Genomic DNA, 24,389 nt, shown 5'->3' with positions numbered 1-24,389 from the left:
TTTGTAAGTATGGCTAGCGCTGGTCTGCGTCAGGGTACAGCACATGGGTGTTCCCATTTCTTCGGGGAATGGGACCCTCATGATGCCTGTGTTCAGTGCCGGCCATGTAGTGACACTTCGCCGTGTGGAGTCTTCCGTCAAGGTCTCCCATCCTTCACGGCGAGCTTCCTTCAGTCGTAAGATTGATTCCTAATCTTCTTTCGGCCCAGCCGATTTTCTTTTCTCCTCCGGTTTATCCGGAAAAGGTTCGGGCGCTCCAGAAGTAAGTATGGACCATGCTTGCAGAAGGTGCGGTAGAGGAGGTTCCTATGTCGGAATGCACTCCCGACTTTTACTCCAGAACGTTTCTGGTTCGGAAGAAGTCCGGTGCGTGGCGTCCGATCATAGATCTGAATGACTTCAACAGGCACGTAAATTCTCCACACTTCAAGATAGAGACCCCACGGGACATTTTGACTTCCATGAGGGACAGAATGTGGGTAGATCAGAAGGATGCCTACTTTCACATCCCCATCAAGAATCAGTTTTCTTGGGTATCTCAATTCCCTGGCAGATGAGTCCCTCTCCAGATGTTCAAACTGCCCAACTCGGTTCCTTCGTCCAGGGAGTTCGCACCATTAAGGAGAACGTTCTCCGCGGGGTGCCTCTGACCAAGCAAGTTCCCTCCATGACCCTGTTCACGGACGCGTCCGTGACAGGATGGGGAGCTTACCTCGACGGTCAGTGCCGTTCGGGGAAATGGTCTGGGCAACAGCTCTCAAAGCACATCAATGTGCTGAAGATGAGGTCTGTTCTTTTGGCTCTGCAGTCTTTTCGGAAGGTTCTGCAGCCCAGTGTTTTGTGTGGTTACCGACAACTCTATAGTTGTCACGTATCTCTGGAGAGACCAGGGGACATCAGGTCTCATCTATGCATTCTCTCCCTTCAACCTGGTGGGCAGGGTGCTACAAAAGTTCCGGGAGCATCACTGCTCCTTACTTCTGATAACACCCTCTCGACCAGAGATCCTCCACCTTCACGCGTGGAGGCTATCTCAGAAAGTCTCGCTAAAGCAGGCTTTTCTCGAGAAGCGTCATCTCGCAACGCGCGATCTATCAGGACTTCCACTTCTGCCGTCTACCAGTCGCGATGGAAGATCATCTGTGATTGCTGTGTCGGCAGGGAGGTTGATCCGTTCGAAGCCTGGCACTATAACCGGTTATCGTACCGCTATTGCCAGTGTCCTTACATTTTACGACAGGAATCTGACCCGTGTGCTAGACTCCCTGACTCGGGCCCCTTATGAGCCTTTGGAGTCTGCCTCGTTAAAGTTCATTATTTTCAAGACAGTCTTCCTTCTGGCTCTGGCCTCTGGTCATAGGAGAAGTGAAGTCCACGCTTTGTCGTCGCATCCGTCTTGTCTACGATGGCCCAGAGGCTACGCTGCCGCAACTCTCCTAACTGATCCTTCCTTCTTAGCGAAGAATCAGGTCTCGGGGTTCTCGCCCGATCCCATTAAAATCTCGGCTTTGACTGGTCAGGCAGAGCGCGATAGACTGCTTTGTCCTTGTCGAGGCTCTCGATCCCGTCTTTTTTTGCCCATCAAACAGTGACAACAAGATATCTCCTCCCAGTCAGTTTCCAGGTGGGTTTGCTACGTCATTAGGTATGTTTACGAGCATTCTGATGATCAGGCTCGGGCGAGAGTGAAAGTGCGGGCTCATGAGGTTAGGGCCCTTGCTGTAGCAACCTGGGCCCTTCTCAATGGGTCCTCCTTTCAGGAGGTCATGTGTGCAGTCATCTGGCTGGGCAGGGATACCTTCACAGATTTTTATCTGCGATCCCTAGCTTCCCACTCTGAAGGTCTGTATTCGTTGGAACCTCATGTGGTGGCACAATCAGTGACTTTGACTCCTCGGTAGCCCCAGGGCATGTCTTTCTCTCCTACACGAGGATATTCTTCAAACTCTTCTGGAACTCCTTTTGCCCCTCCCTACTGTTTTCTGCTGTGCTGGATGGGCTGTCTGGCTTCAAGTCACCACTACGCTAAGACATTTTTTTTAAATGGGGTTATTCCCCTTGACTTATAAGGGTAGCGCTAAATGCGCATGAATACTTTATAAGAATCCCTTTTCTTCTCATTGAAATTATGTGTTTAATACTAAACGGGTTCAAGAAAAAAAATCCGTTCATTATTTCTTTCTTATTTTTTATGTCATCTTCCTAATTTTCTAATGATAATGTGTAATGTGAATATTATAGGTAAATGTGTATAATTATGTTGTAAGTGAAATGAATGAAGTAAGAGAGTCTTCCTGCACGAAGACAATATATGTTATATCGGCGTATCTTTTTCTGGAAATAAAATAATTGTTAAAATAAAAAAGAACAAAAAAAAAAAAAAAAAACCACTAATTCGCGTACTAAAGTTATGGTAATTATTACTGAAATGTACACAGATGGGTGTAGGTACCATATTTGCATACTAACGTTATGGTATTTCAACAACAAAATTGGATTTACATAAACAAAACTCAAATCTAAAACCTGATCAGGGTAAGGGCAAAAAACAACTAAAAACTCATTAATAAAATCAATAACTAATGAACATGTCGACGGCAGACATTGAAAGTGTTTTACTATGTCGCATGTTCCGCTCTGGTGCACTAACTCAAGGCCAAACAAATAAATTACGTACTGTATTCTAATTTAGCATTCTCACCGTAACTTATTGCAATTGCAGAAACCTACCAAGGACATATGAATATTTATTTATTCAAATTGGCATTTGATTCTGAAAAGTGTATTGGTAGTGTGTTATGGATATGGACAGTACAGCCTGTATCAGTGTGATATAGACTGTATAACTGTTTCAGTATGATATGGACTGTATGGCTTGTATCAGTGTGATATGGACTGTATCAGTGTGATATGGACTGTATAGACTGTATCACTGTGTTATGGACTGTACAGCCTGTATCAGTGTTATATGGACTGTATAGCCTGTATCAGTGTAATATGGACTGCACAGGCTGTATCAGTGTGATATGGACTGTATCAGTGTGATATGGACTGTATAGACTGTATCACTGTGTTATGGACTGTACAGCCTGTATCAGTGTTATATGGACTGTATAGCCTGTATCAGTGTAATATGGACTGCACAGGCTGTATCAGTGTGATATGGACTGTACAGCCTGTATCAGTGTGATATGGACTGTACAGCCTGTATCAGTGTGATATGGACTGTATAGCCTGCATCAGTGTGATATGGACTGTATAGCCTGCATCAGTGTGATATGGACTGTACAGCCTGTATCAGTGTGATATGGACTATACAGCCTGCATCAGTGTGATATGGACTGTATAACCTGTGTCAGTGTGATATGGACTGTACAGCCTGTATCAGTGTGATATGGACTGTACAGCCTGTATCAGTGTGATATGAACTGTATCAGTGTGATATGAACTGTATCAGTGTGATATGGACTGTATAGACTGTATCAGTGTGATATGGACTGTATCAGTGTGATATGGACTGTATCAGTGATATGGACTGTGTGATATGGACTGTACAGCCTGTATCAGTGTGATATGGACTGTATAGCCTGTATCAGTGTGATATGAACTGTATCAGTGTGATATGAACTGTATAACCTGTATCAGTGTGATATGGACTGTATCAGTGTGATATGGACTGTATAGACTGTATCAGCGTGATATGGACTGTGCAGCCTGTATCAGTGTGATATGAACTGTATTAGTGTGATATGAACTGTATAACCTGTATCAGTGTGATATGGACTGTATCAGTGTGATATGGACTGTACAGCCTGTATCCGTGTGATATGGACTGTATAGACTGTATCAGCGTGATATGGACTGTACAGCCTGTATCAGTGTGATATGAACTGTATCAGTGTGATATGAACTGTATCAGTGTGATATGGACTGTATAGACTGTATCAGCGTGATATGGACTGTATCAGTGTGATATGAACTGTATCAGTGTGATATGAACTGTATCAGTGTGATATGAACTGTATCAGTGTGATATGGACTGTATAGACTGTATCAGTGTGATATGGACTGTATCAGTGTGATATGAACTGTATCAGTGTGATATGGACTGTATAGACTGTATCAGTGTGATATGGACTGTATCAGTATAGACTGTATCAGTGTGTATCAGTGTGATATGGACTGTATCATCAGTGTGATATGAACTATACAGCCTGTATCAGATATGGACTGTATCAGTGTGATATGACTGTATCAGTGTGATATGGACTGTATAGCCTGTGATATGGACTGTATCAGTGTGATATGGACAGTACTGTATCAGTGTGATATGGACTGTATAACCTGTGTCAGTGTGATATGGACTGTACAGCCTGTATCAGTGTGATATGAACTGTATCAGTGTGATATGGACTGTATAGACTGTATCAGCGTGATATGGACTGTACAGCCTGTATCAGTGTGATATGGACTGTATAGCCTGTATCAGTGTGATATGAACTGTATTAGTGTGATATGAACTGTATCAGTGTGATATGAACTGTATCAGTGTGATATGAACTGTATCAGTGTGATATGAACTGTATAACCTGTATCAGTGTGATATGGACTGTATCAGTGTGATATGGACTGTATAGACTGTATCAGCGTGATATGAACTGTATTAGTGTGATATGAACTGTATCAGTGTGATATGGACTGTACAGCCTGTATCAGTGTGATATGAACTGTATCAGTGTGATATGAACTGTATCAGTGTGATATGAACTGTATAACCTGTATCAGTGTGATATGGACTGTATCAGTGTGATATGGACTGTACAGTGTGATATGAACTGTATCAGTGTGACTGTATCAGTGTGATATGAACTGTATCAGTGTGATATGAACTGTATCAGTGTGATATGAACTGTATCCGTGTGATATGAACTGTATCAGTGTGATATGAACTGTATCAGTGTGATATGGACTGTATCAGTGTGATATGAACTGTATCAGTGTGATATGGACTGTATAGAGTGTATCAGCGTGATATGGACTGTATCAGTGTGATATGAACAGTGTATATGAACTGTATCAGTGTGATATGGACAGTGTGATATGCCTGTATCAGTGTGATATGGACTGTATCAGTGTGATATGAACTGTATCAGTGTGATATGGACTGTATAGACTGTATCAGTGTGATATGGACTGTATCAGTGTGATATGGACTGTGCAGCCTGTATCAGTGTGATATGAACTGTATCAGTGTGATATGAACTGTATCAGTGTGATATGAACTGTATCAGTGTGATATGAACTGTATCCGTGTGATATGAACTGTATCAGTGTGATATGAACTGTATCAGTGTGATATGGACTGTATAGACTGTATCAGTGTGATATGGACTGTATCAGTGTGATATGGACTGTACAGCCTGTATCAGTGTGATATGAACTGTATCAGTGTGATATGAACTGTATCAGTGTGATATGGACTGTATAGCCTGTATCAGTGTGATATGAACTGTATCAGTGTGATATGGACTGTATAGACTGTATCAGCGTGATATGGACTGTATCAGTGTGATATGGACTGTATCAGTGTGATATGAACTGTACAGCCCGTGTCAGTGTGATATGGACAGTATAGCCTGTATCAGTGTGATATGGACTGTACAGCCTGTATCAGTGTGATATGGACTGTATAGCCTGTATCAATGTGATATGGACAGTATAGCCTGTATCAGTGTGATATGGACTGTATCAGTGTGATATGGACTGTACAGCCTGTATCAGTGTGATATGGACTGTATCAGTGTGATATGAACTATACAGCCTGTGTCATTGTGATATGGACTGTATAGACTGTACCAATGTGATATGGACAGTATCAGTGTGATATGGACTGTACGGCTTGTATCAGTGTGATATGGACTGTGCAGCCTGTGTTAGTGTGATATGGACAGTATCAGTGTGATATGGACAGTACGGCTTGTATCAGTGTGATATGGACTGTACAGGCAGTATCAGTGTGATATGGACTGTATAGCCTGTGTCAGTGTGATATGGACTGTACAGGCAGTATCAGTGTGATATGGACAGTACAGGCAGTATCAGTGTGATATGGACTGTGCAGCCTGTGTTAGTGTGATATGGACTGTACAGCCTGTATCAGTTTGATATGGACTGTATCAGTGTGATGTGAACTGTACAGCCTGTATCAGTGTGATATGGACTGTACGGCTTGTATCAGTGTGATATGGACTGTGCAGCCTGTGTTAGTGTGATATAGACTGTATCAGTGTGATATGGACAGTATCAGTGTGATATGGACTGTACGGCTTGTATCAGTGTGATATGGACTGTACAGGCAGTATCAGTGTGATATGGACTGTACAGGCAGTATGAGTTGAGTTGATTAATACAACTGAATATTTCTACTCAATAGCTTATCACATATAAATACGAATAATTACATCGTTAAATATGTAATATCATTGACTCAACATAAATGTCTTTGTAAACATGTCAAATTAAATATCCTAAGTGGAAGGGACACCATCTTTATAGATATCGCGTTAATCGTTTATATCAGAAAATAACTTCCCCTTACTTCAATATATACATACAATGTATACCATACCTGCCAACTTTCCTGGTTCAGTTAGGAGTTGTCCACTTTTCACTCCCCATCCCGCCTCCTGATCGTATGGATCAAAATTTGGATAATCTCTCGATTTCAGAGATAGGTCATAAGTAACCTTGCTTTGTTTGTTAAATTGGTCATGGAGACATAGGTAAGTACACTGCCCTATTATCTGATAAGTGTTACACCATTCCAGCTTGTCGTAATTGGCACGGCCAATAGTTCCCTACCTAATTAACGGTAGACAATTGGTCAGGACTCAATGTTTCAAGTTAATTACTTTCAGCCTTGTGACTCATAAGAGTACAGTATGTACGTGTCTATTTACATAGTGTTTCCAACACATAAGAATACATTCACATAACTTGACACGCAATCGCCCAGCGTGCTGACAATGACACAATTGGTAACGTGGTATTACAGGTTTTACATTTACAATAATTTCTTGCAAGCTTGAAGAGAGGTCAAGTAAGTACATGCTAAAGTAATTCCTTTCGGGGACGTAAAAACTTCCTTTTATGAATTTGATATAAATTTCTCTTTCAGGTTATAAAATATGATACTCTTTAGCCAAAGTATACATGAAGCACTTGACTATATTGAATATATGTATCACGCTGCGTATACTTTTTACATGCCTTATCCAGTGCAGTTCATACTGAGATAAAATTGCAAACAGATTGTTATATATTCTGGTTATCTATATGTAAGTTGTAGTTGTTAGTTCGTGTGAATATCAACAATTACTAGAGTTTATTTTAATGTCTCTGTTTCTTCAGATTTTATTTTATAAGCTTATCACTCCATACATTCCATTCGTATACAAACAATGCATTTTCAAAGGCATATAACGGTACAGTTTATGAATGACATTTGTAACCATTGATGTGAATACATACTGACCGATTCACTTACAGTAAATAAAACAGATATAAGGAATCGTGCAAGCATTTACAAGAAGTGTATATTGTATATAATATGTTGACGTTCATACTTACATGTACAATCATTTTAACGATAAGTGTTCGATGCTGACATTATTCTAATAGACATTCGTTCTTGATTTCGTTTTATCTGGGTTCAGAATGCTCTCAAATACATTTAGGAATTACAAAGAGGTAGGAGGAGACGTCCATATAATACAGTAATAGATAAAAGGCTATTCAGTAAGATGTTCAGAAAGAAACGTGTACGGATGTAATTACGTATAAGTCACGACTATTTGCTTTGTTTTCTGTTTGTTTTTCAATTATTTCTCAGCCAATATCCGTACTTCTATAACTGAATTGTACGACCAGTTCCGTGTGAATAACTATCGGACAACGTGATCCTTAGTAATGGCCGTAATGACAATAGTTGTACTGTACAAGGTTATACAGAACATATAATAACTTAATGACAATATAGTCAAGTGTACACACATTTGCACGTATACCTATAGAAATATGTAGGGAGATATCGAGTAACTCAAGTAAGACCTTTTAAACTGACAATTCATTATATACCATTTCTATTTATATCCCCTCCCGTGAACACAGAGTAATTATTTTCTCACAACATTGACATCTTCTGTGCACAGCCCATATTTGTCTACGCCACCCCAAAATGGCCCGTGTTCCACTTGTTTCATCATCATTAAGTTTACCCGTGTCCTGGACAGAGGTACTAATTCCTATACGCCACAGGGCAGTAACTTTCACACCTCGGCGACAGGCCTTTTCATGCCTCTCCCTATCAGTAATGACATGATAATGAATGGCAAGGTTTAAGTTTACTATCAAGGGATGTTACATATGATAATTTACTAATTTCATTATTGCCACATTGTATCAATTATTTAAGTAAACCACGGATTACCAAGTGGCACCTTTTTCTTCCCAGTCAAGCAGGATCAAACAGAAACGTCTAAGTCTCGGATTAAAAATTATAAACAGGCATTTTGTCCCGGACATATTACGGAGGGCAGTGGATGTTTTTCTGGTGTTAGCTTTTGTGTTTGTTCATTGAGCAGTGATAACTGTCCATTTGATAGCTGTACTCCGTTATATCCTGCATTTGCACTGACCGGCCTGACCAGAGCCAATTTGTAGAACAGTGAAAACAGAATCTCATTTTCGTAACAAATATGATACTAATAAATTAAAATGACGAATAATAAAAAAATACATAAGTCAAACGGAAAATTATTGAAATATTCAGTGCCACGGATTTGAAAATTAATTTTGTCGATATAAGTTGATTTTTTCAGTTGTGAAAAGCTCAAATAAGCGTCTTGTTTTTAAAAAATCTAAGTAAACAGCAAATATTTGTCACAAAATTGACTTGAAAATTATAAAAGCAAGATTAATTTGAAAATTAAGATTTCTGCCATACTGTTTGATTTAAAAGATTTATTAGGAACTTTTGGAGTAAAGATGGAAATAAACACAGCCACGCTACAGTATTTTAATTCATAATATTCCATAATGCTATCATCGTACGGAAAATAACAATGTATACGTTATAATTAGCACGTTTCGATACAGGATTATCATAATATATACATACTTGTATTTTCTAGCATTTGAAACAACTAGCCAAAACAGCGGATGTAAAGCCCGTAAAAATAATGCCAAAAATAAAAGGAACGACCAAGCAGGTAGCAAGAACGTGTGGGTAGGGTGGATGTAACAGGATGAGAGCCTGTCAAATGATGTTCGGACCTACGAATACCATCGTAAACATCCTTTTCAAGGTCATAAAAGCTTACTATCATTTCTGTCTCTGCTGATCACTAGAAGGATTGTAGACAACTGTATAGACACAATACCGACAAGAACGGCTAGTACAAACAAGCAAACTCAGGCATTAAGCACTTAAGCACTATAGAGGTATCTCCCTCTGTTTCCTCTCTGAATTTCCTAAAATTTCGCTTTTTGAAATACAAGTGTTTCTGTAACGAAATTACAAACACTCTGTAATTCAAATGAGTATGTAAAACGCCACTTGTAAGTTACAACTTTAATTTTTCAGAGCAGATGAATATGTACCTACAGGCAAGTCATAGTTAACAAACAGGTTTTCAAACTTTGTGCATGAAATTATGTATTGATCAATATAACACTATAGATGAAGAGGAATTAGTGTTATGATTCTAATTCACTACGTTCAAACGAACATAAATCATTTATCATATAAAACTCAACACCTATATATGGGTGTGGCCTTCGACGGTCATACAACTTTATTTACGATATTTACAAAAAACCACACCGGGCCGGGCCCGTTCTAATGTCAATAATCTTCTGATTTAGAGACGACTATGTCGAATTTCTGGGGTGATAGCTCAGTCCATCATCATAAATCCTCCTGCTTGATCTGTATCGCTAGAAGAACACTTCCTAGCTTGGTGCCCTATGTAGCTACCTAATTAAGAAAAATAACAAATCGTGAGAAAATAAAGTATACGTATTCGTTGTTGGACCGTCAAGACTCGAATGACTATACTACACTATACCCGCCTTTGTTATCCCAATGACTCGTGTTTCACCTGTCTCACGTGCGACATGAAACAGTACGTCACAGCACGCCTGTCTAAATGACCTTGACCCCTAAGAGTACACATGACCCCACATCCATTGTGTTCCGTAACTATAATAAATTCATTTAATTTCCCCGGAGACCTCGAATCTGACTGAATGATCATTTTATTTCCATTGGACCAGTTGGACTCAGCTTAATTTGATCTATACGTAACATAGCAGTGCATACAGTCTGGGGTATATTTCTGTTGACAAAATAAGCGGTGTATTGATAAAACACGCAACGAAATTTTGGTTGTTAGAAACACCCTGTTTATTGTTTAAGCTGTGTATATAATGAGTTTGGTTGTTAGAAATACCCTGTTATTGTTTAAGCTGTATATACAATGAGGTTTGGTTGTTAGAAATACCCTGTTTATTGTTTAAGCTGTATATATAATGAGTTTGGTTGTTAGAAACACCCTGTTATTGTTTAAGCTGTATATATAATGAGTTTGGTTGTTAGAAATACCATGTTTATTGTTTAAGCTGTATATATAATGAGTTTGGCTGTTAGAAATACCCTGTTTATTGTTAATACTGTATATATAATGAGTTTGGTTGTTAGAAACACCCTGTTATTGTTAATGCTGTATATATAACGAGGTTTGGTTGTTAGAAACACCCTGTTATTGTTAATGCTGTATATATAATGAGTTTGGTTGTTAGAAACACCCTGTTATTGTTAATGCTGTATATATAACGAGGTTTGGTTGTTAGAAACACCCTGTTATTGTTAATGCTGTATATATAACGAGGTTTGGTTGTTAGAAACACCCTGTTATTGTTAATGCTGTATATATAATGAGGTTTGGTTGTTAGAAACTCCCTGTGTACTGTTTAAGCTGTATATATAATGAGGTCTGGTTGTTAGAAACACCCTGTTTATTGTTTAAGCTGTATATATAATGAGTTTGGTTGTTAGAAACACCCTGTTTATTGTTTAAGCTGTGTATATAATGAGTTTGGTTGTTAGAAATACCCTGTTTATTGTTTAAGCTGTATATACAACGAGGTTTGGTTGTTAGAAATACCCTGTTATTGTTAATGCTGTATATAATAGTTTGGTTGTTAGAAACCTGTTATATAATGAGGTTTGGTTGTTAGCTGTATATATAATGAGTTTGGTTGTTAGAAACACCCTGTTTATTGTTAATGCTGTATATATAATGAGTTTGGTTGTTAGAAACACCCTGTTATTGTTAATGCTGTATATATAACGAGGTTTGGTTGTTAGAAACACCCTGTTATTGTTAATGCTGTATATATAAAGAGGTTTGGTTGTTAGAAACGAGGTTTATATAATGGTTGTTAGAAACACCCTGTTATTGTTAATGCTGTATATATAATGAGTTTGGTTGTTAGAAACACCCTGTTATTGTTAATGCTGTATATATAATGAGGTTATATATAATGGTTGTTAGAAACACCCTGTTATTGTTAATGCTGTATATATAACGAGGTTTGGTTGTTAGAAACACCCTGTTATTGTATATATGCTGTGTATATAATGAGTTTGGTTGTTAGAAATACCCTGTTTATTGTTTAAGCTGTATATACAACGAGGTTTGGTTGTTAGAAATACCCTGTTTATTGTTTAAGCTGTATATATAATGAGTTTGGTTGTTAGAAACACCCTGTTTATTGTTAATGCTGTATATATAATGAGTTTGGTTGTTAGAAACACCCTGTTGTTAGAAACACCCTGTTTATTGTTTAAGCTGTATATATAATGAGTTTGGTTGTTAGAAACACCCTGTTATTGTTAATGCTGTATATATAATGAGGTTTGGTTGTTAGAAACTCCCTGTTTATTGTTTAAGCTGTATATATAACGAGGTCTGGTTGTTAGAAACACCCTGTTTATTGTTTAAGCTGTATATATAATGAGTTTGGTTGTTAGAAACACCCTGTTATTGTTAATGCTGTATATATAATGAGGTTTGGTATATAATGAGTCTGGTTGTGTTATTGTTAATGCTGTATATATAATGAGTCTGGTTGTTACACCCTGTTATTGTTAATGCTGTATATATAACGGGTTGGTTGTTAGAAACACCCTGTATATTGTTAATGCTGTATATATAATGGTTATTGTTAATGCTGTATATATAACGTGGTCTGGTTGTTAGAAACACCCTGTTATTGTTAATGCTGTATATATAATGAGTTTGGTTGTTAGAAACACCCTGTTATTGTTAATGCTGTATATATAATGAGTTTGGTTGTTAGAAACACCCTGTTATTGTTAATGCTGTATATATAACGAGGTTTGGTTGTTAGAAACACCCTGTTATGTTATGCTATTGTTATATATAATGCTGTATATATATATAATGAGGTTGGTTGTTAGAAACACCCTGTTATTGTTAATATATAATGCTGTATATATATATAATGAGGTCTGGTTGTTAGAAACACCCTGTTTATTGTTAATGCTGTATATATAATGAGGTTTGGTTGTTAGAAACACCCTGTTATTGTTAATGCTGTATATATAATGAGTTTGGTATATATAATGCTGTATATATAATGTTTGGTTGTTAGAAACACCCTGTTATTGTTAATGCTGTATATATAATGAGGTGTATATATATAATGAGGTATAACACCCTGTTATTGTTAATGCTGTATATATAATGAGAAACACCCTGTTATTGTTAATGTTGTTGTTAGAAACACCCTGTTATTGTTAATGCTGTATATATAATGAGGTTTGGTTGTTAGAAACACCCTGTTATATTGTTAATGCTGTATATATAATGAGGTGGTTGTCTGGTATATATAATGTTAGAAACACCCTGTTATTGTTAATGCTGTATATATAATGAGTTTGGTTGTTAGAAACACCCTGTTATTGTTAATGCTGTATATATAATGAGTTTGGTTGTTAGAAACACCCTGTTATTGTTAATGCTGTATATATAACGAGTTTGGTTGTTAGAAACACCCTGTTATTGTTAATGCTGTTTATTTAAGGCGTTTGGTTGTTAGAAACACCCTGTTATTGTTAATGCTGTATATATAACGAGTTTGGTTGTTAGAAACACCCTGTTATTGTTAATGCTGTATATATAATGCTTTGGTATATATTGTTAATGCTGTATATATAATGAGGTCTGGTTGTTAGAAACACCCTGTTATTGTTAATGCTGTATATATAATGAGGTCTGGTTGTTAGAAACACCCTGTTATTGTTAATGCTGTATATATAATGAGTTTGGTTGTTAGAAACACCCTGTTATTGTTAATGCTGTATATATAATGAGTTTGGTTGTTAGAAACACCCTGTTATTGTTAATGCTGTATATATAATGAGTTTGGTTGTTAGAAACACCCTGTTATTGTTAATGCTGTATATATAATGAGTTTGGTTGTTAGAAACACCCTGTTATTGTTAATGCTGTATATATCACGAGTTTGGTTGTTAGAAACACCCTGTTATTGTTAATGCTGTATATATAATGAGTTTGGTTGTTAGAAACACCCTGTTATTGTTAATGCTGTATATATAACGTGGTCTGGTTGTTAGAAACACCCTGTTATTGTTAATGCTGTATATATAATGAGGTCTGGTTGTTAGAAACACCCTGTTATTGTTAATGCTGTATATATAATGAGTCTGGTTGTTAGAAACACCCTGTTATTGTTAATGCTGTATATATAATGAGTTTGGTTGTTAGAAACACCCTGTTATTGTTAATGCTGTATATATAATGAGTTTGGTTGTTAGAAACACCCTGTTATTGTTAATGCTGTATATATAATGAGGTCTGGTTGTTAGAAACACCCTGTTATTGTTAATGCTGTATATATAATGAGGTCTGGTTGTTAGAAACACCCTGTTATTGTTAATGCTGTATATATAATGAGGTCTGGTTGTTAGAAACTCCCTGTTATTGTTAATGCTGTATATATAACGTGGTCTGGTTGTTAGAAACACCCTGTTATTGTTAATGCTGTATATATAATGAGTCTGGTTGTTAGAAACACCCTGTTATTGTTAATGCTGTATATATAATGAGTTTGGTTGTTAGAAACACCCTGTTATTGTTAATGCTGTATATATCACGAGTTTGGTTATATAATAGAAACACCCTGTTATTGTTAATGCTGTATATATAATGAGTTTGGTTGTTAGAAACACCCTGTTATTGTTAATGCTGTATATATCACGAGTTTGGTTGTTAGAAACACCCTGTTATTGTTAATGCTGTATATATAATGAGTTTGGTTGTTAGAAACACCCTGTTATTGTTAATGCTGTATATATAATGAGTTTGGTTGTTAGAAACACCCTGTTATTGTTAATGCTGTATATATAATGAGGTCTGGTTGTTAGAAACACCCTGTTATTGTTAATGCTGTATATATCACGAGTTTGGTTGTTAGAAACACCCTGTTATTGTTAATGCTGTATATATCACGAGTTTGGTTGTTAGAAACACCCTGTTATTGTTAATGCTGTATATATCACGAGTTTGGTTGTTAGAAACACCCTGTTATTGTTAATGCTGTATATATAATGAGTTTGGTTGTTAGAAACACCCTGTTATTGTTAATGCTGTATATATCACGAGTTTGGTTGTTAGAAACACCCTGTTATTGTTAATGCTGTATATATAATGAGTTTGGTTGTTAGAAACACCCTGTTATTGTTAATGCTGTATATATAATGAGTTTGGTTGTTAGAAACACCCTGTTATTGTTAATGCTGTATATATAATGAGGTCTGGTTGTTAGAAACACCCTGTTATTGTTAATGCTGTATATATCACGAGTTTGGTTGTTAGAAACACCCTGTTATTGTTAATGCTGTATATATCACGAGTTTGGTTGTTAGAAACACCCTGTTATTGTTAATGCTGTATATATAATGAGTTTGGTTGTTAGAAACACCCTGTTATTGTTAATGCTGTATATATAATGAGTTTGGTTGTTAGAAACTCCCTGTTATTGTTAATGCTGTATATATAAAAAGCTTTGTTTACACTTCAGGATTGTGTGAATTTTGTTATTATTTGATTTTGGAGTCATTGGTATGAAATAAACATGAAAGCGATTGTTTAGCTGTGTGTGCTATTTTATTCAATTGCACATTTTCAGCAACAAACATTCCGCGCGGAAGCCACTGTCGGACACAATATTATTTTAATAAATGTGTCATCTTCGATACTCCATAGGTTACGATCACTGTCGATCTCTTTTTGTCTTGTCCACACGGTATCGCACATGGAATCCTCAATTTTGCTAGAACATGTTTATGAAGTGAAGAGAGCGAAAGTGATTATAACTTCTTGAGTACTAATGTTGCAAATGCTAAGCCGGGATTGGGCACAGAGGAGGACACCGCGACCCTCCTGATGTATCAGTATGCACCAATGAATGAGAGGATCGGTTGTAATCTTCTCTGGTACAGTCTCTCGGTGTATCTCTATTGAAAACCATACATAGAGAGACTGATTAAATAAAGGATGTAAGACTCTATTTCTCACTATCTTAGATAGTGTCTGGTAAAATTTCAATAAATGTAAAATCACAAATGACCTTTATACTCTGACCAATGTTTAATACGCTTATGATCTCTATTTATGTTTTGTTTTCCGTTTAATTTTCAATCAACTATTTTTTATCAAATCGCATGAAATGTGTGATTTTATCGCACAGTTGCGTGCTAGATTCTTATGTTTTAATTTGATATATTCTATAATTATAATACGTTACCATTCAATGCTGTGTTTAAATAGAAACTTTCGCTCCCAGTTAATGACAAGCACATTTACATGGCTACATGGTATTAGTTCAACTGCTAACTAATTACTTTGGACATTATTGTAATGTATGTATCATTTTGTGTTACCCGAAATATCTTCCATGTGTATAAATTTCATAGATTTTGAATGTGTAGTGTTGCATATATCATATGGTATTAACGACGTTCTTTAACTTTTATAAAAAAAATCTCAATATCAGAGAAGAATGACCTTAGTAATTATAATTTTTAGTTTAATGCATTATTTAGTTATAACACATTTGGAGCTAAATGTTATGTTGCAATTGAATGTTCATAATGTAAATCTATCATGTACCATGTGTTTTTACCCAAAACTTTCAAAACAAGTACAAAATAGAGGGCATATTGTTTTACGTTGTCAGTTTGTTTGTCTGTCTGTTTGTTGATTTGTTTGTTTGTTTGCCTGTTGGCAAATTTAACCTTGCCAATAACGGTTGCACCGTAAGAGATTTCATATTTGGCGTGTCCTTTATGATAAGACCTTTCTGGTGGTACCAAAACTTTTGACCATGTGACCTTGACTTTGACCTACATTTGAAAGAAAATAGCATTGGCCTTAACTATTGCATGATGAAGACATAAGTGTTTCACAAAGTGTGCATGCAATTAGCACATGCCTGACACAGTACAATTTTAACGTCCTACTTCAGAATTTTGTTGCAACTGGGAGAATAGCATTTCATAAACATATTTTGTTTTATCGATACATAGGTTTTTCGATGTGTAAACACCCATTTTTCGACCTTAGTCCTCGGTCTTGTCTTGGGTTCATAAATTGGGGTATCTGCCTCAACCAAATCGTATTACAGTTCCATTGATTTGGATAGGTATTCATGAAGTTACAATGCAAGTTATCCATGGGGAAAAACTCTAGAGAAGGATCATTCATTTCACTCTATTAATTATTAGCAGCCACACTATTTCTAGATATCTACCATCAAGATAAAAGATTAAAGCATAGACACACAGTGAATTGCACCTTTCCCTTCGCAATTTACCTTAGCAATTCTCTTCCGGATTTGCTTCCATTTTCAGAATATAGCAGCCTTCCTGTTTTTATTTCAGTTGTCATGACTTTCCATCTGATTTCATCTCTTTTATTGACAGGTGAATGTATGATGGTAAATGCAAAGACAATTTTGACGATTGTAACAGCCGTAACGCTAGTCTCGCTGTTTTTGTTGACGTACATGTTTGAGCGAACATACGTTAAAACAGTTCATTACACGGAATCTGTCAATCAGGAGCCTCAGGTTACCAAACCTATTTGTATATCAAAGAAGAATCTATCCAATGTAGAGAACTTACTCTGTGTGGTTTGTATACATTAATATTAATTACAATAATTGCTAAAAAAAAAACATAAACATATTTTTTCTCTTTTCTTAATCTATGTAATTTCAAGATGAACTGTCCGTATCTATTACTGAATCGTGGCAGATTTGAATTTTAGTAGATTTAATATTTGTGTGAATTTAATATTCATATTAAAATTGTACAAAATACTTGCAAGTGAACAGCACATTTTTATATAAATTCAGATAAGAAAGAGTACAACCAAACAAAAAAATGATTGCATGATGTAGTTTCTATGACGCTTTTAAACCTAGGAGGCGACTAAGGAAAATCCTAAGTGATCGAAAGAAATGTCAGAATCTAGACAGGGATGTGCACTATCCCATAATTCAGTAGATTTCGTAAATCAACATTTGAACAACAAGGTCCTTAAAGTTACGGACATATTGTCTGTCCCCACATCAAGTGATTACAAGATGTTTCCCATTGTAAAGCCTGGGACTAATACAAAATATTATCTGATGATATGAATTAAACTGGCTTGATGGTTCGATATGGTTATTGTTAATGCATAGGCAATTTGGTGTCCTGACTCTTGGGTATCCTCTTTAGCGAATTATTGATATATTAGTACCTATATTGTGTCATGTACGTTTCACCTTGAACGTAGCTGTATGTGAATGGTGCACAATGTGTGAAATGAAAAGCACCTTACATACAAATTTTATATAAAGTATAGCCATACTGTGAATCAAATTGCATCCTAAATCTGTTTTATTCTAGTTTTGTTAACAATATAAAGTGTTGCAATCAAGAAAGTGGCTTAAGAACATCAACATCTGGTCTGTTATTGGAACAGTGTTCCATCAGTGAAAGGAAAACAGAGGTATAATTTAATTGGCGTTTTTTTTAAATTGAAGTGAGCAATTGTCCTGGCTTTGATTTCCACTAACCACCAATCAAAACTATTCAGGAATTTATGTTAAAATTTTGCATTTGACGAAGCACAATAATGGGATCCCAGTAAACGCAACAGGCTGATCTGGATATTTTTCCCCGCTGAAAAAAATAGTCACTTGTTATACTCTGCCATTGTCTGAAATTATTGGTTTATTTCTGTTTTAAAAAGAAACTTGTGTAGGAAATGCAAAATTGTATTATGAAAATAATTTTCTCTTAGTTCCGCCATTTGTTAAATGTGGACGCAGCATGATTTTGATTTGTATTTCCACATCTCTAGGAACATCCACCGTTTATGCCGGAGTACAAAAACCCTTGCTGGCGGAACGTTAATGGACAGCTGAGATGTTTACCTTACTTCATGCTTGTTGGTATGGACAAGTCCGGATCTAGTGATCTGTTTGACCGAATAACCAAGCATCCTGATATTCTAGGAAACTCGGGAATTTTAGGAAAGGAGACATGGTGGTGGAGTTGGATGCGCTACGGTAGGTGATCATACCGGAAATAGAATGACTGTTGATTAATTAACACTGGTATACATACCAAGGAGGATAATAAATATACTTATACACAAGCAAGATAACGGGTTGCTAAGGGACAACTTTGTAATTTTTTTATATTTTGAAATCATATACAAGTAGTTCCATACTCCTTATATAAAAACCGTGACATAATTAAATAATGAAAAAAATTGACATTTTTGGCAATTAAAACCAAGAAACAAGGCAACTTCTATTCGTTCATTGTGAGATTAGTGGCTTGGTGATGTAATATAGTCCTCCTAATAGTGTAGAATCACATATTGATTTAGAACATCTAACTTTTCTCTGGTGGCTGGGCAGGACAAAATATGCTCCATATCTAACAGCTGCCTGACACCATCTTAATCATAAGTAACATTTTTATTATATATTGTTTTGTGTTTGTTTTTGGGAAATGGACAGACATCAGAGCTTCATTTCTTTTCATTTTTAATGTGTAGGCGAAAGAAACAAACAAACAGAAACAAAAAAACAGCTATGTTATCAGTGTCTAAAAGGACGTTGGATCAAAATCAAATGAATATCAGTCTTAAATACTAGCTAATTACCAGTGAAGTTTATTTCCTGTATGAAGCCGCTATTTCGTAAAAAATATCATCGAAAGGTCTTAATTGTCTGATAATGAGCGAAATGATAATAAAAAAAATACAGATATTGTTGTCTTTATTATTTCTTGATAGTGATGAAATGATTGATAATATATATAGATGCGATATATCATGAACTAATGTCTCCAATCAACAGGATTTGATTTGATGAAAGCAGTAAAGATAAGGAATTTTGAAGATTATCTAAACTTCTTCAATAATTCGACACGGGTGATTGATTCGCCAGCTAAGACAGACAAAGACGGATTTCATTTTGCTATTGCGGGTATGTATGATTATTATTATGGTTGTGGTAAGCGTTACCTATAGCCTTTACAATCTTAACTCCCGAAATCCAACATCAGCATTACGTGTTTAATACAATTTGATGGAAAGTGCTTTTTATATTCGCGGATTGGTGCATAGAAAGTTTTCTTTCTTCCTTGTGACAATTGAACCATAATCAGGAAAAGGATACAGGATACATTTGTATATTGCAATTGTATATAAATTTTATCGCAACACAGTAAACGTCTTAACTTGAACTATCAAAATTTAATATGTAAGATTAAATTATTCAAAATTGTGCTAGACATAAGTCAGAGGTTTCATCGTAATGTATCTGCCTGTGTTAATTTAGTACTGACATCTACTGTGAACAATTATGTATTGACCAGTGGCCAGAGACATTCTGTCATTACTGATCTACTACACATGTTCATGTATTAGTCTGTTCCCTGATTATATAAGTCAATTACCTGAAGCCTATCTAAGCAGTATGTATGATGGTCAGTGTAACTTTATCTTGTTGTAAACAGCCGAATCCATTGCCATTTATGTGTGCAAGACCTTGCCCACAACTCATGTTTACTTCAATCCATGTTTACCTGTATTAGTCCTTCATCAGTTAATTAACATGGCTAGTATAAATACGACCACCTTTCTAGCCAGTATGGATCGGTTCCTGAAGGCATGTGGGTGTGTTCCATCTCTAAATAGCCTACATCGCAATAAACCTTCAACACCCGAACAGCGTTTGGATTTCTTCATCTCCACTCATCACCACACCAGAACAAAGTGTCATTTTAAACTGATATCTATTTGTACTCATTGTTTTGTACAATAATATTTTGAGTGAAAATTTGATTAATTTATAATGAATTAATATCTTATGTGTCTAATGGAAGTCTATGGATAGTTCCATAAAATACATTATCATCGTGAATGCACGTACATGTAAAACATACGAATACTATCTAATCCATCAAATATTATCAGAGCGTATGTACTTTCTACAGTATTTATGTAAATGTGTGTTTGGCGTTTCTTATTCGTAGCAGTTTGTCTTACTATCTAAGGCGCCAAAAAATTATGCGTCAAGATCAGTTTTCTTGCCCGACGAATCAAGACGGCCAATGTATTTATGAGACTATAATTTTCGTATAATTTATTGTCAGTTCCCATCACTAAACAATACTCTATCGCATTTGTCTTTTTAAAGCTGAATATAACCGGATACTTAAATATTGCCATCTGATTGATCGAAAACCTTTCGGGTTTCTTTGGATTTCCTGAGAATCGTTGCAATTATATCGACTATAATTATATTCAGGAAACAGCTTATTGTATTGTTTAAATGTTGGTGGTAAAACTGCAGTATTATTTAATCCACAATAACAAGAACATTTTGTGTTTCTAGATTTGAAGAAGTTTCAAGCGTGTTTCCTAATCCAAACTCCATCGTATAAGATATTGCTTTAACTAAATACTACCAATTTCAAAATATTTACAGAGGATATGGGAATGCATTAGATAGTTTCCTTGGTCCAACTTACTGTTTTAAAACAAGAAAATATCAAAGTGAAAGATAAGTCAAGAAAGCTGGACAAAAAGATGAATTTGATTGCCCTAAACTACACAATTCCCAATCTAATTAATATCAGATCTGTCATTCTTCTTCGCACCTGGTTACTTAAAACATATTCTGGCTTGTTCTATAAGCACTGCTTTCTTCTCTGTCGCCATCTTCAAAGCGAACTCAGCTTCTCTTTGTACTCGTCTATCCCGTCTCTACTTTGCTTGTTCCTCTCGTACAAATTTCTACAACTCTGTACCTTCATAGCAAAGTTCCTTTCCAATGGAAATAAGTTCCTGGGGCTTAGACATAGTGGTAAGGAATAGCATCAAAACAAGTGAAAGATAAACTACATAAGACTGAAATGTATTTACCTTGTCTCTTCTTGTCATAACACAAGCGACCCTCAAAGTACACGAGACCACTTACCTGTATGGAAGGTGCTACGTCCAAAAGCTCCTTCAAAGTTCGGGTAAGAACAATGGTCGGAAAGTCAAACAATCTGATATAAATTTATCTCATATGTTCTCATCCAAAAATACTCGGACATCCTTCCGCCAACTTTGTAACGCGAGAGGAGCCTCGGTTTAGCATTCAAGGAAAAAGACCCAAGGAAATCAGAATAATTACATATATGTACAACTAAAAACAGACAAATTCACACTCGCTCTCACACTCTCTATCATCTAGTCACTTATCTCTACTAGTAATGATATACCCTACAGTCTCATTATAGATAGAGGATTGTTGTGGTCATACTTCTCAGTGAATGACAGCAGCTGACCTTGACCCCGATGAAATATAATGCTGGTCGGTCCTGACGCCACTTGATGAAGGTCTGTAAGTCACCTTTTTGCTGGCTCTAGATGGTGCTCATGTCATCTGCCCATCATGTGAAAGTCAATGGACGGCAAAACTACTGATCCGAACACGGGTAAACAGTACCAGTTCTCCCTTTTCGGTTGCACACCGCCCGTGCTCACTCATGTGTTCATACATACGCTCACGTCATCAATTCCCTAACAAAAATATGTTACCACACGCTTGCGTTCTTGACAATAAATGTCTTTAATTAGATTATAATAATCCTTATCAAACGCGGCCCGTTATTCATGTATATCTCTAACCAGCCATTCAATATTTATACAGGAGATGGTACGCCTATGGATGCTTGGGATTTCCGAGGTTGGACTCAGATTCCACAAAACAACGGACTAAAAGAACCGAAAGTTTTAACGCCTGACCTTGTTTATCACGTAAACAAAAATGTGAAGCTAATCATTATAATGAGGGACCCGATAGAAAGGTATGGCTTTATGTTTAACACAGGTCGGTTAACTCACAGATACGTAGGTTTTAATGAATATAACGTAAGTAATCGAAGGAGTGAACACGCTGATTTTAAATATCATATGATCATATGGAATGGTTAATCGTGTGTATTTAAGATTTACAAGAAGACTTCTTAAAAAGTACACGGAAATAAGACCAGGTGTTCCGGAAGAATAAGCGACTTCTGCTTCATCGACGACACCCGTCAGGTAAATTGTGGTCAATCCAATTAAATAATGTCACGTTCTCAAATGAAAACAATGTATACAACGGAGATGACCTACACCAGTGACAGATACGCAAAATATTATCTACCAGTCGAAGAATTCCCTGCACAACAGGTTAGTCATATGATAAAAGGTTTTCAATATGTATGTGATATGTTTATCAGTTTCAAAGCATAAAAATAATTAACAATGCCGTTATAACGTTATTTTTCAGGCTTTATTCCGATTACTATTTCCTGGATCTTGCCGGTAAATCTTCGCTAGCTTTCCATTCATCTGTAGTGACTTCTATTGCCGTGCTGGAAAAATGCCTGAGAGCAAAGTCCATGTTGACATGCTTATCAGACAGAAAAAACCACCTAGCCTGGAATAAAGCTGTAAGTATCCGCCAGCACTGAATAGCGTGTACATTATAACAAAATGTATTCATGTAAACATCATGGCAGTAATACCGTCAGGGAAAAGTTGTTACAAATATTTTATATGAGCAGACAAAGAAAAAAGAAAGAAAGAACGACAGAGAGACAGACGGACATATAGATAGATAGATATCGCAACTAAAATTTCATATAGAAAGTCTTTTATTGTTTTGTTTGTTAGGCTCGAATTCATGTTGGCTTTTACTCGGAATATATTAAGCAGTGGTTAAGAGTTTTTCCACGTGGACAAATTCTCTTCCTACGTACTGAAGACTACTCAGCTGATATCGGCAGTCACATGGACCAAGTATTCCACTTCCTTGGTACACGTAAGTAGTAACGGTCATGTGCTATTTAAATTGGCATGTCGAAATATTAAATGTGAATTTCTGACAGAATATTTCACTCAGGAAAAAATACTTCTTTTATAAAGTTAAAACGGCCTATTCATTTAATATCTCCCATTCCTCCTGTGGCATGCCGAAAGGTTAGTGTACACGATTCGTCTTCGTTCTACATCTCTGATCACTAAGACCTTTCTTATCGATCTGGAATAAACCTTGCCTGATCAACATGAGTATGACGTTGATCACGCTATACACGAGCGGCGTTGTTGGAATTCAAATAAAAACTCGTAAAATAAGGTTTAAGAAATCAATTGGTCTTTTTCTATCACTACTCTATTTTATAGCAAGGTGTCATCTTAACAATTTGAGGCCATGTTTATTTTAGGTCCACTCACATCATCTGAAATGACGTCATACGGAATCGATTTGAAAGTCAAAAAACATGTGACTAAAAGTAAGTTAAAAAAGGGTCCGATGCTGGAAAAGACAAGAGCATTACTATCTTCACTGTACGATCCATATAACAGAAAACTTGCGGAAATATTAAAAGATGATCGATTCTTATGGAAAGACCAGCGCTCGAAAAATTGCAAACTGCAAGGAAAAGTTACCTGCTGAACAGTAGTCCTGGGTACCAGGTCGACAGACGGATAGGATGGTACAGACATGCCAGTATCAACCACTCGTATGACGTGAACATAATAACATTGGGGGAATGTGGCACTTATTGTCCATACGAAGGCACGTGTTCAATCACGCCATATGTACGGTGTACCAAACGTCCAGATGAAGGCACGTGCTAAAACACGTCATATGTATGCAGTATCAATCGTCCG

The 24,389-nt window shown here is 36.4% G+C and overlaps 1 protein-coding gene across 1 annotated transcript; it reads left to right on the top strand.

The window, feature by feature from the left end:
- Positions 1-17,175: 17,175 nt before the first annotated feature.
- Positions 17,176-24,171, top strand: LOC132565088 (carbohydrate sulfotransferase 15-like). The gene is made up of 7 exons (XM_060229694.1): positions 17,176-17,301; positions 18,522-18,729; positions 19,531-19,659; positions 22,378-22,534; positions 23,002-23,164; positions 23,388-23,535; positions 23,939-24,171. Exons 1-7 carry the CDS (start codon positions 17,176-17,178, stop codon positions 24,169-24,171), a joined length of 1,164 nt encoding a protein of 387 aa, XP_060085677.1.
- The last annotated feature ends 218 nt before the right edge of the window (positions 24,172-24,389 follow it).

The sequence above is a fragment of the Ylistrum balloti genome, unplaced genomic scaffold (genome assembly GCF_031769215.1).
Source record: "Ylistrum balloti isolate Yb309-2 unplaced genomic scaffold, AGI_CSIRO_Ybal_v1 Utg369690, whole genome shotgun sequence".
NCBI lineage: Eukaryota > Metazoa > Mollusca > Bivalvia > Pectinida > Pectinidae > Ylistrum > Ylistrum balloti.
This window is presented reverse-complemented; position numbering and strand designations above follow the sequence as displayed.

Bases quoted from the DNA above. Each gene is read 5' to 3' on its own strand.
- LOC132565088 (XM_060229694.1), top strand. From the start codon at position 17,176: ATGTTTGAGCGAACATACGTTAAAACAGTTCATTACACGGAATCTGTC. The intron at 23,165-23,387 runs GTAAGTATCCGC...TTTGTTTGTTAG, and splicing joins ACCTAGCCTGGAATAAAGCT to GCTCGAATTCATGTTGGCTT. The intron at 23,536-23,938 runs GTAAGTAGTAAC...TGTTTATTTTAG, and splicing joins ATTCCACTTCCTTGGTACAC to GTCCACTCACATCATCTGAA.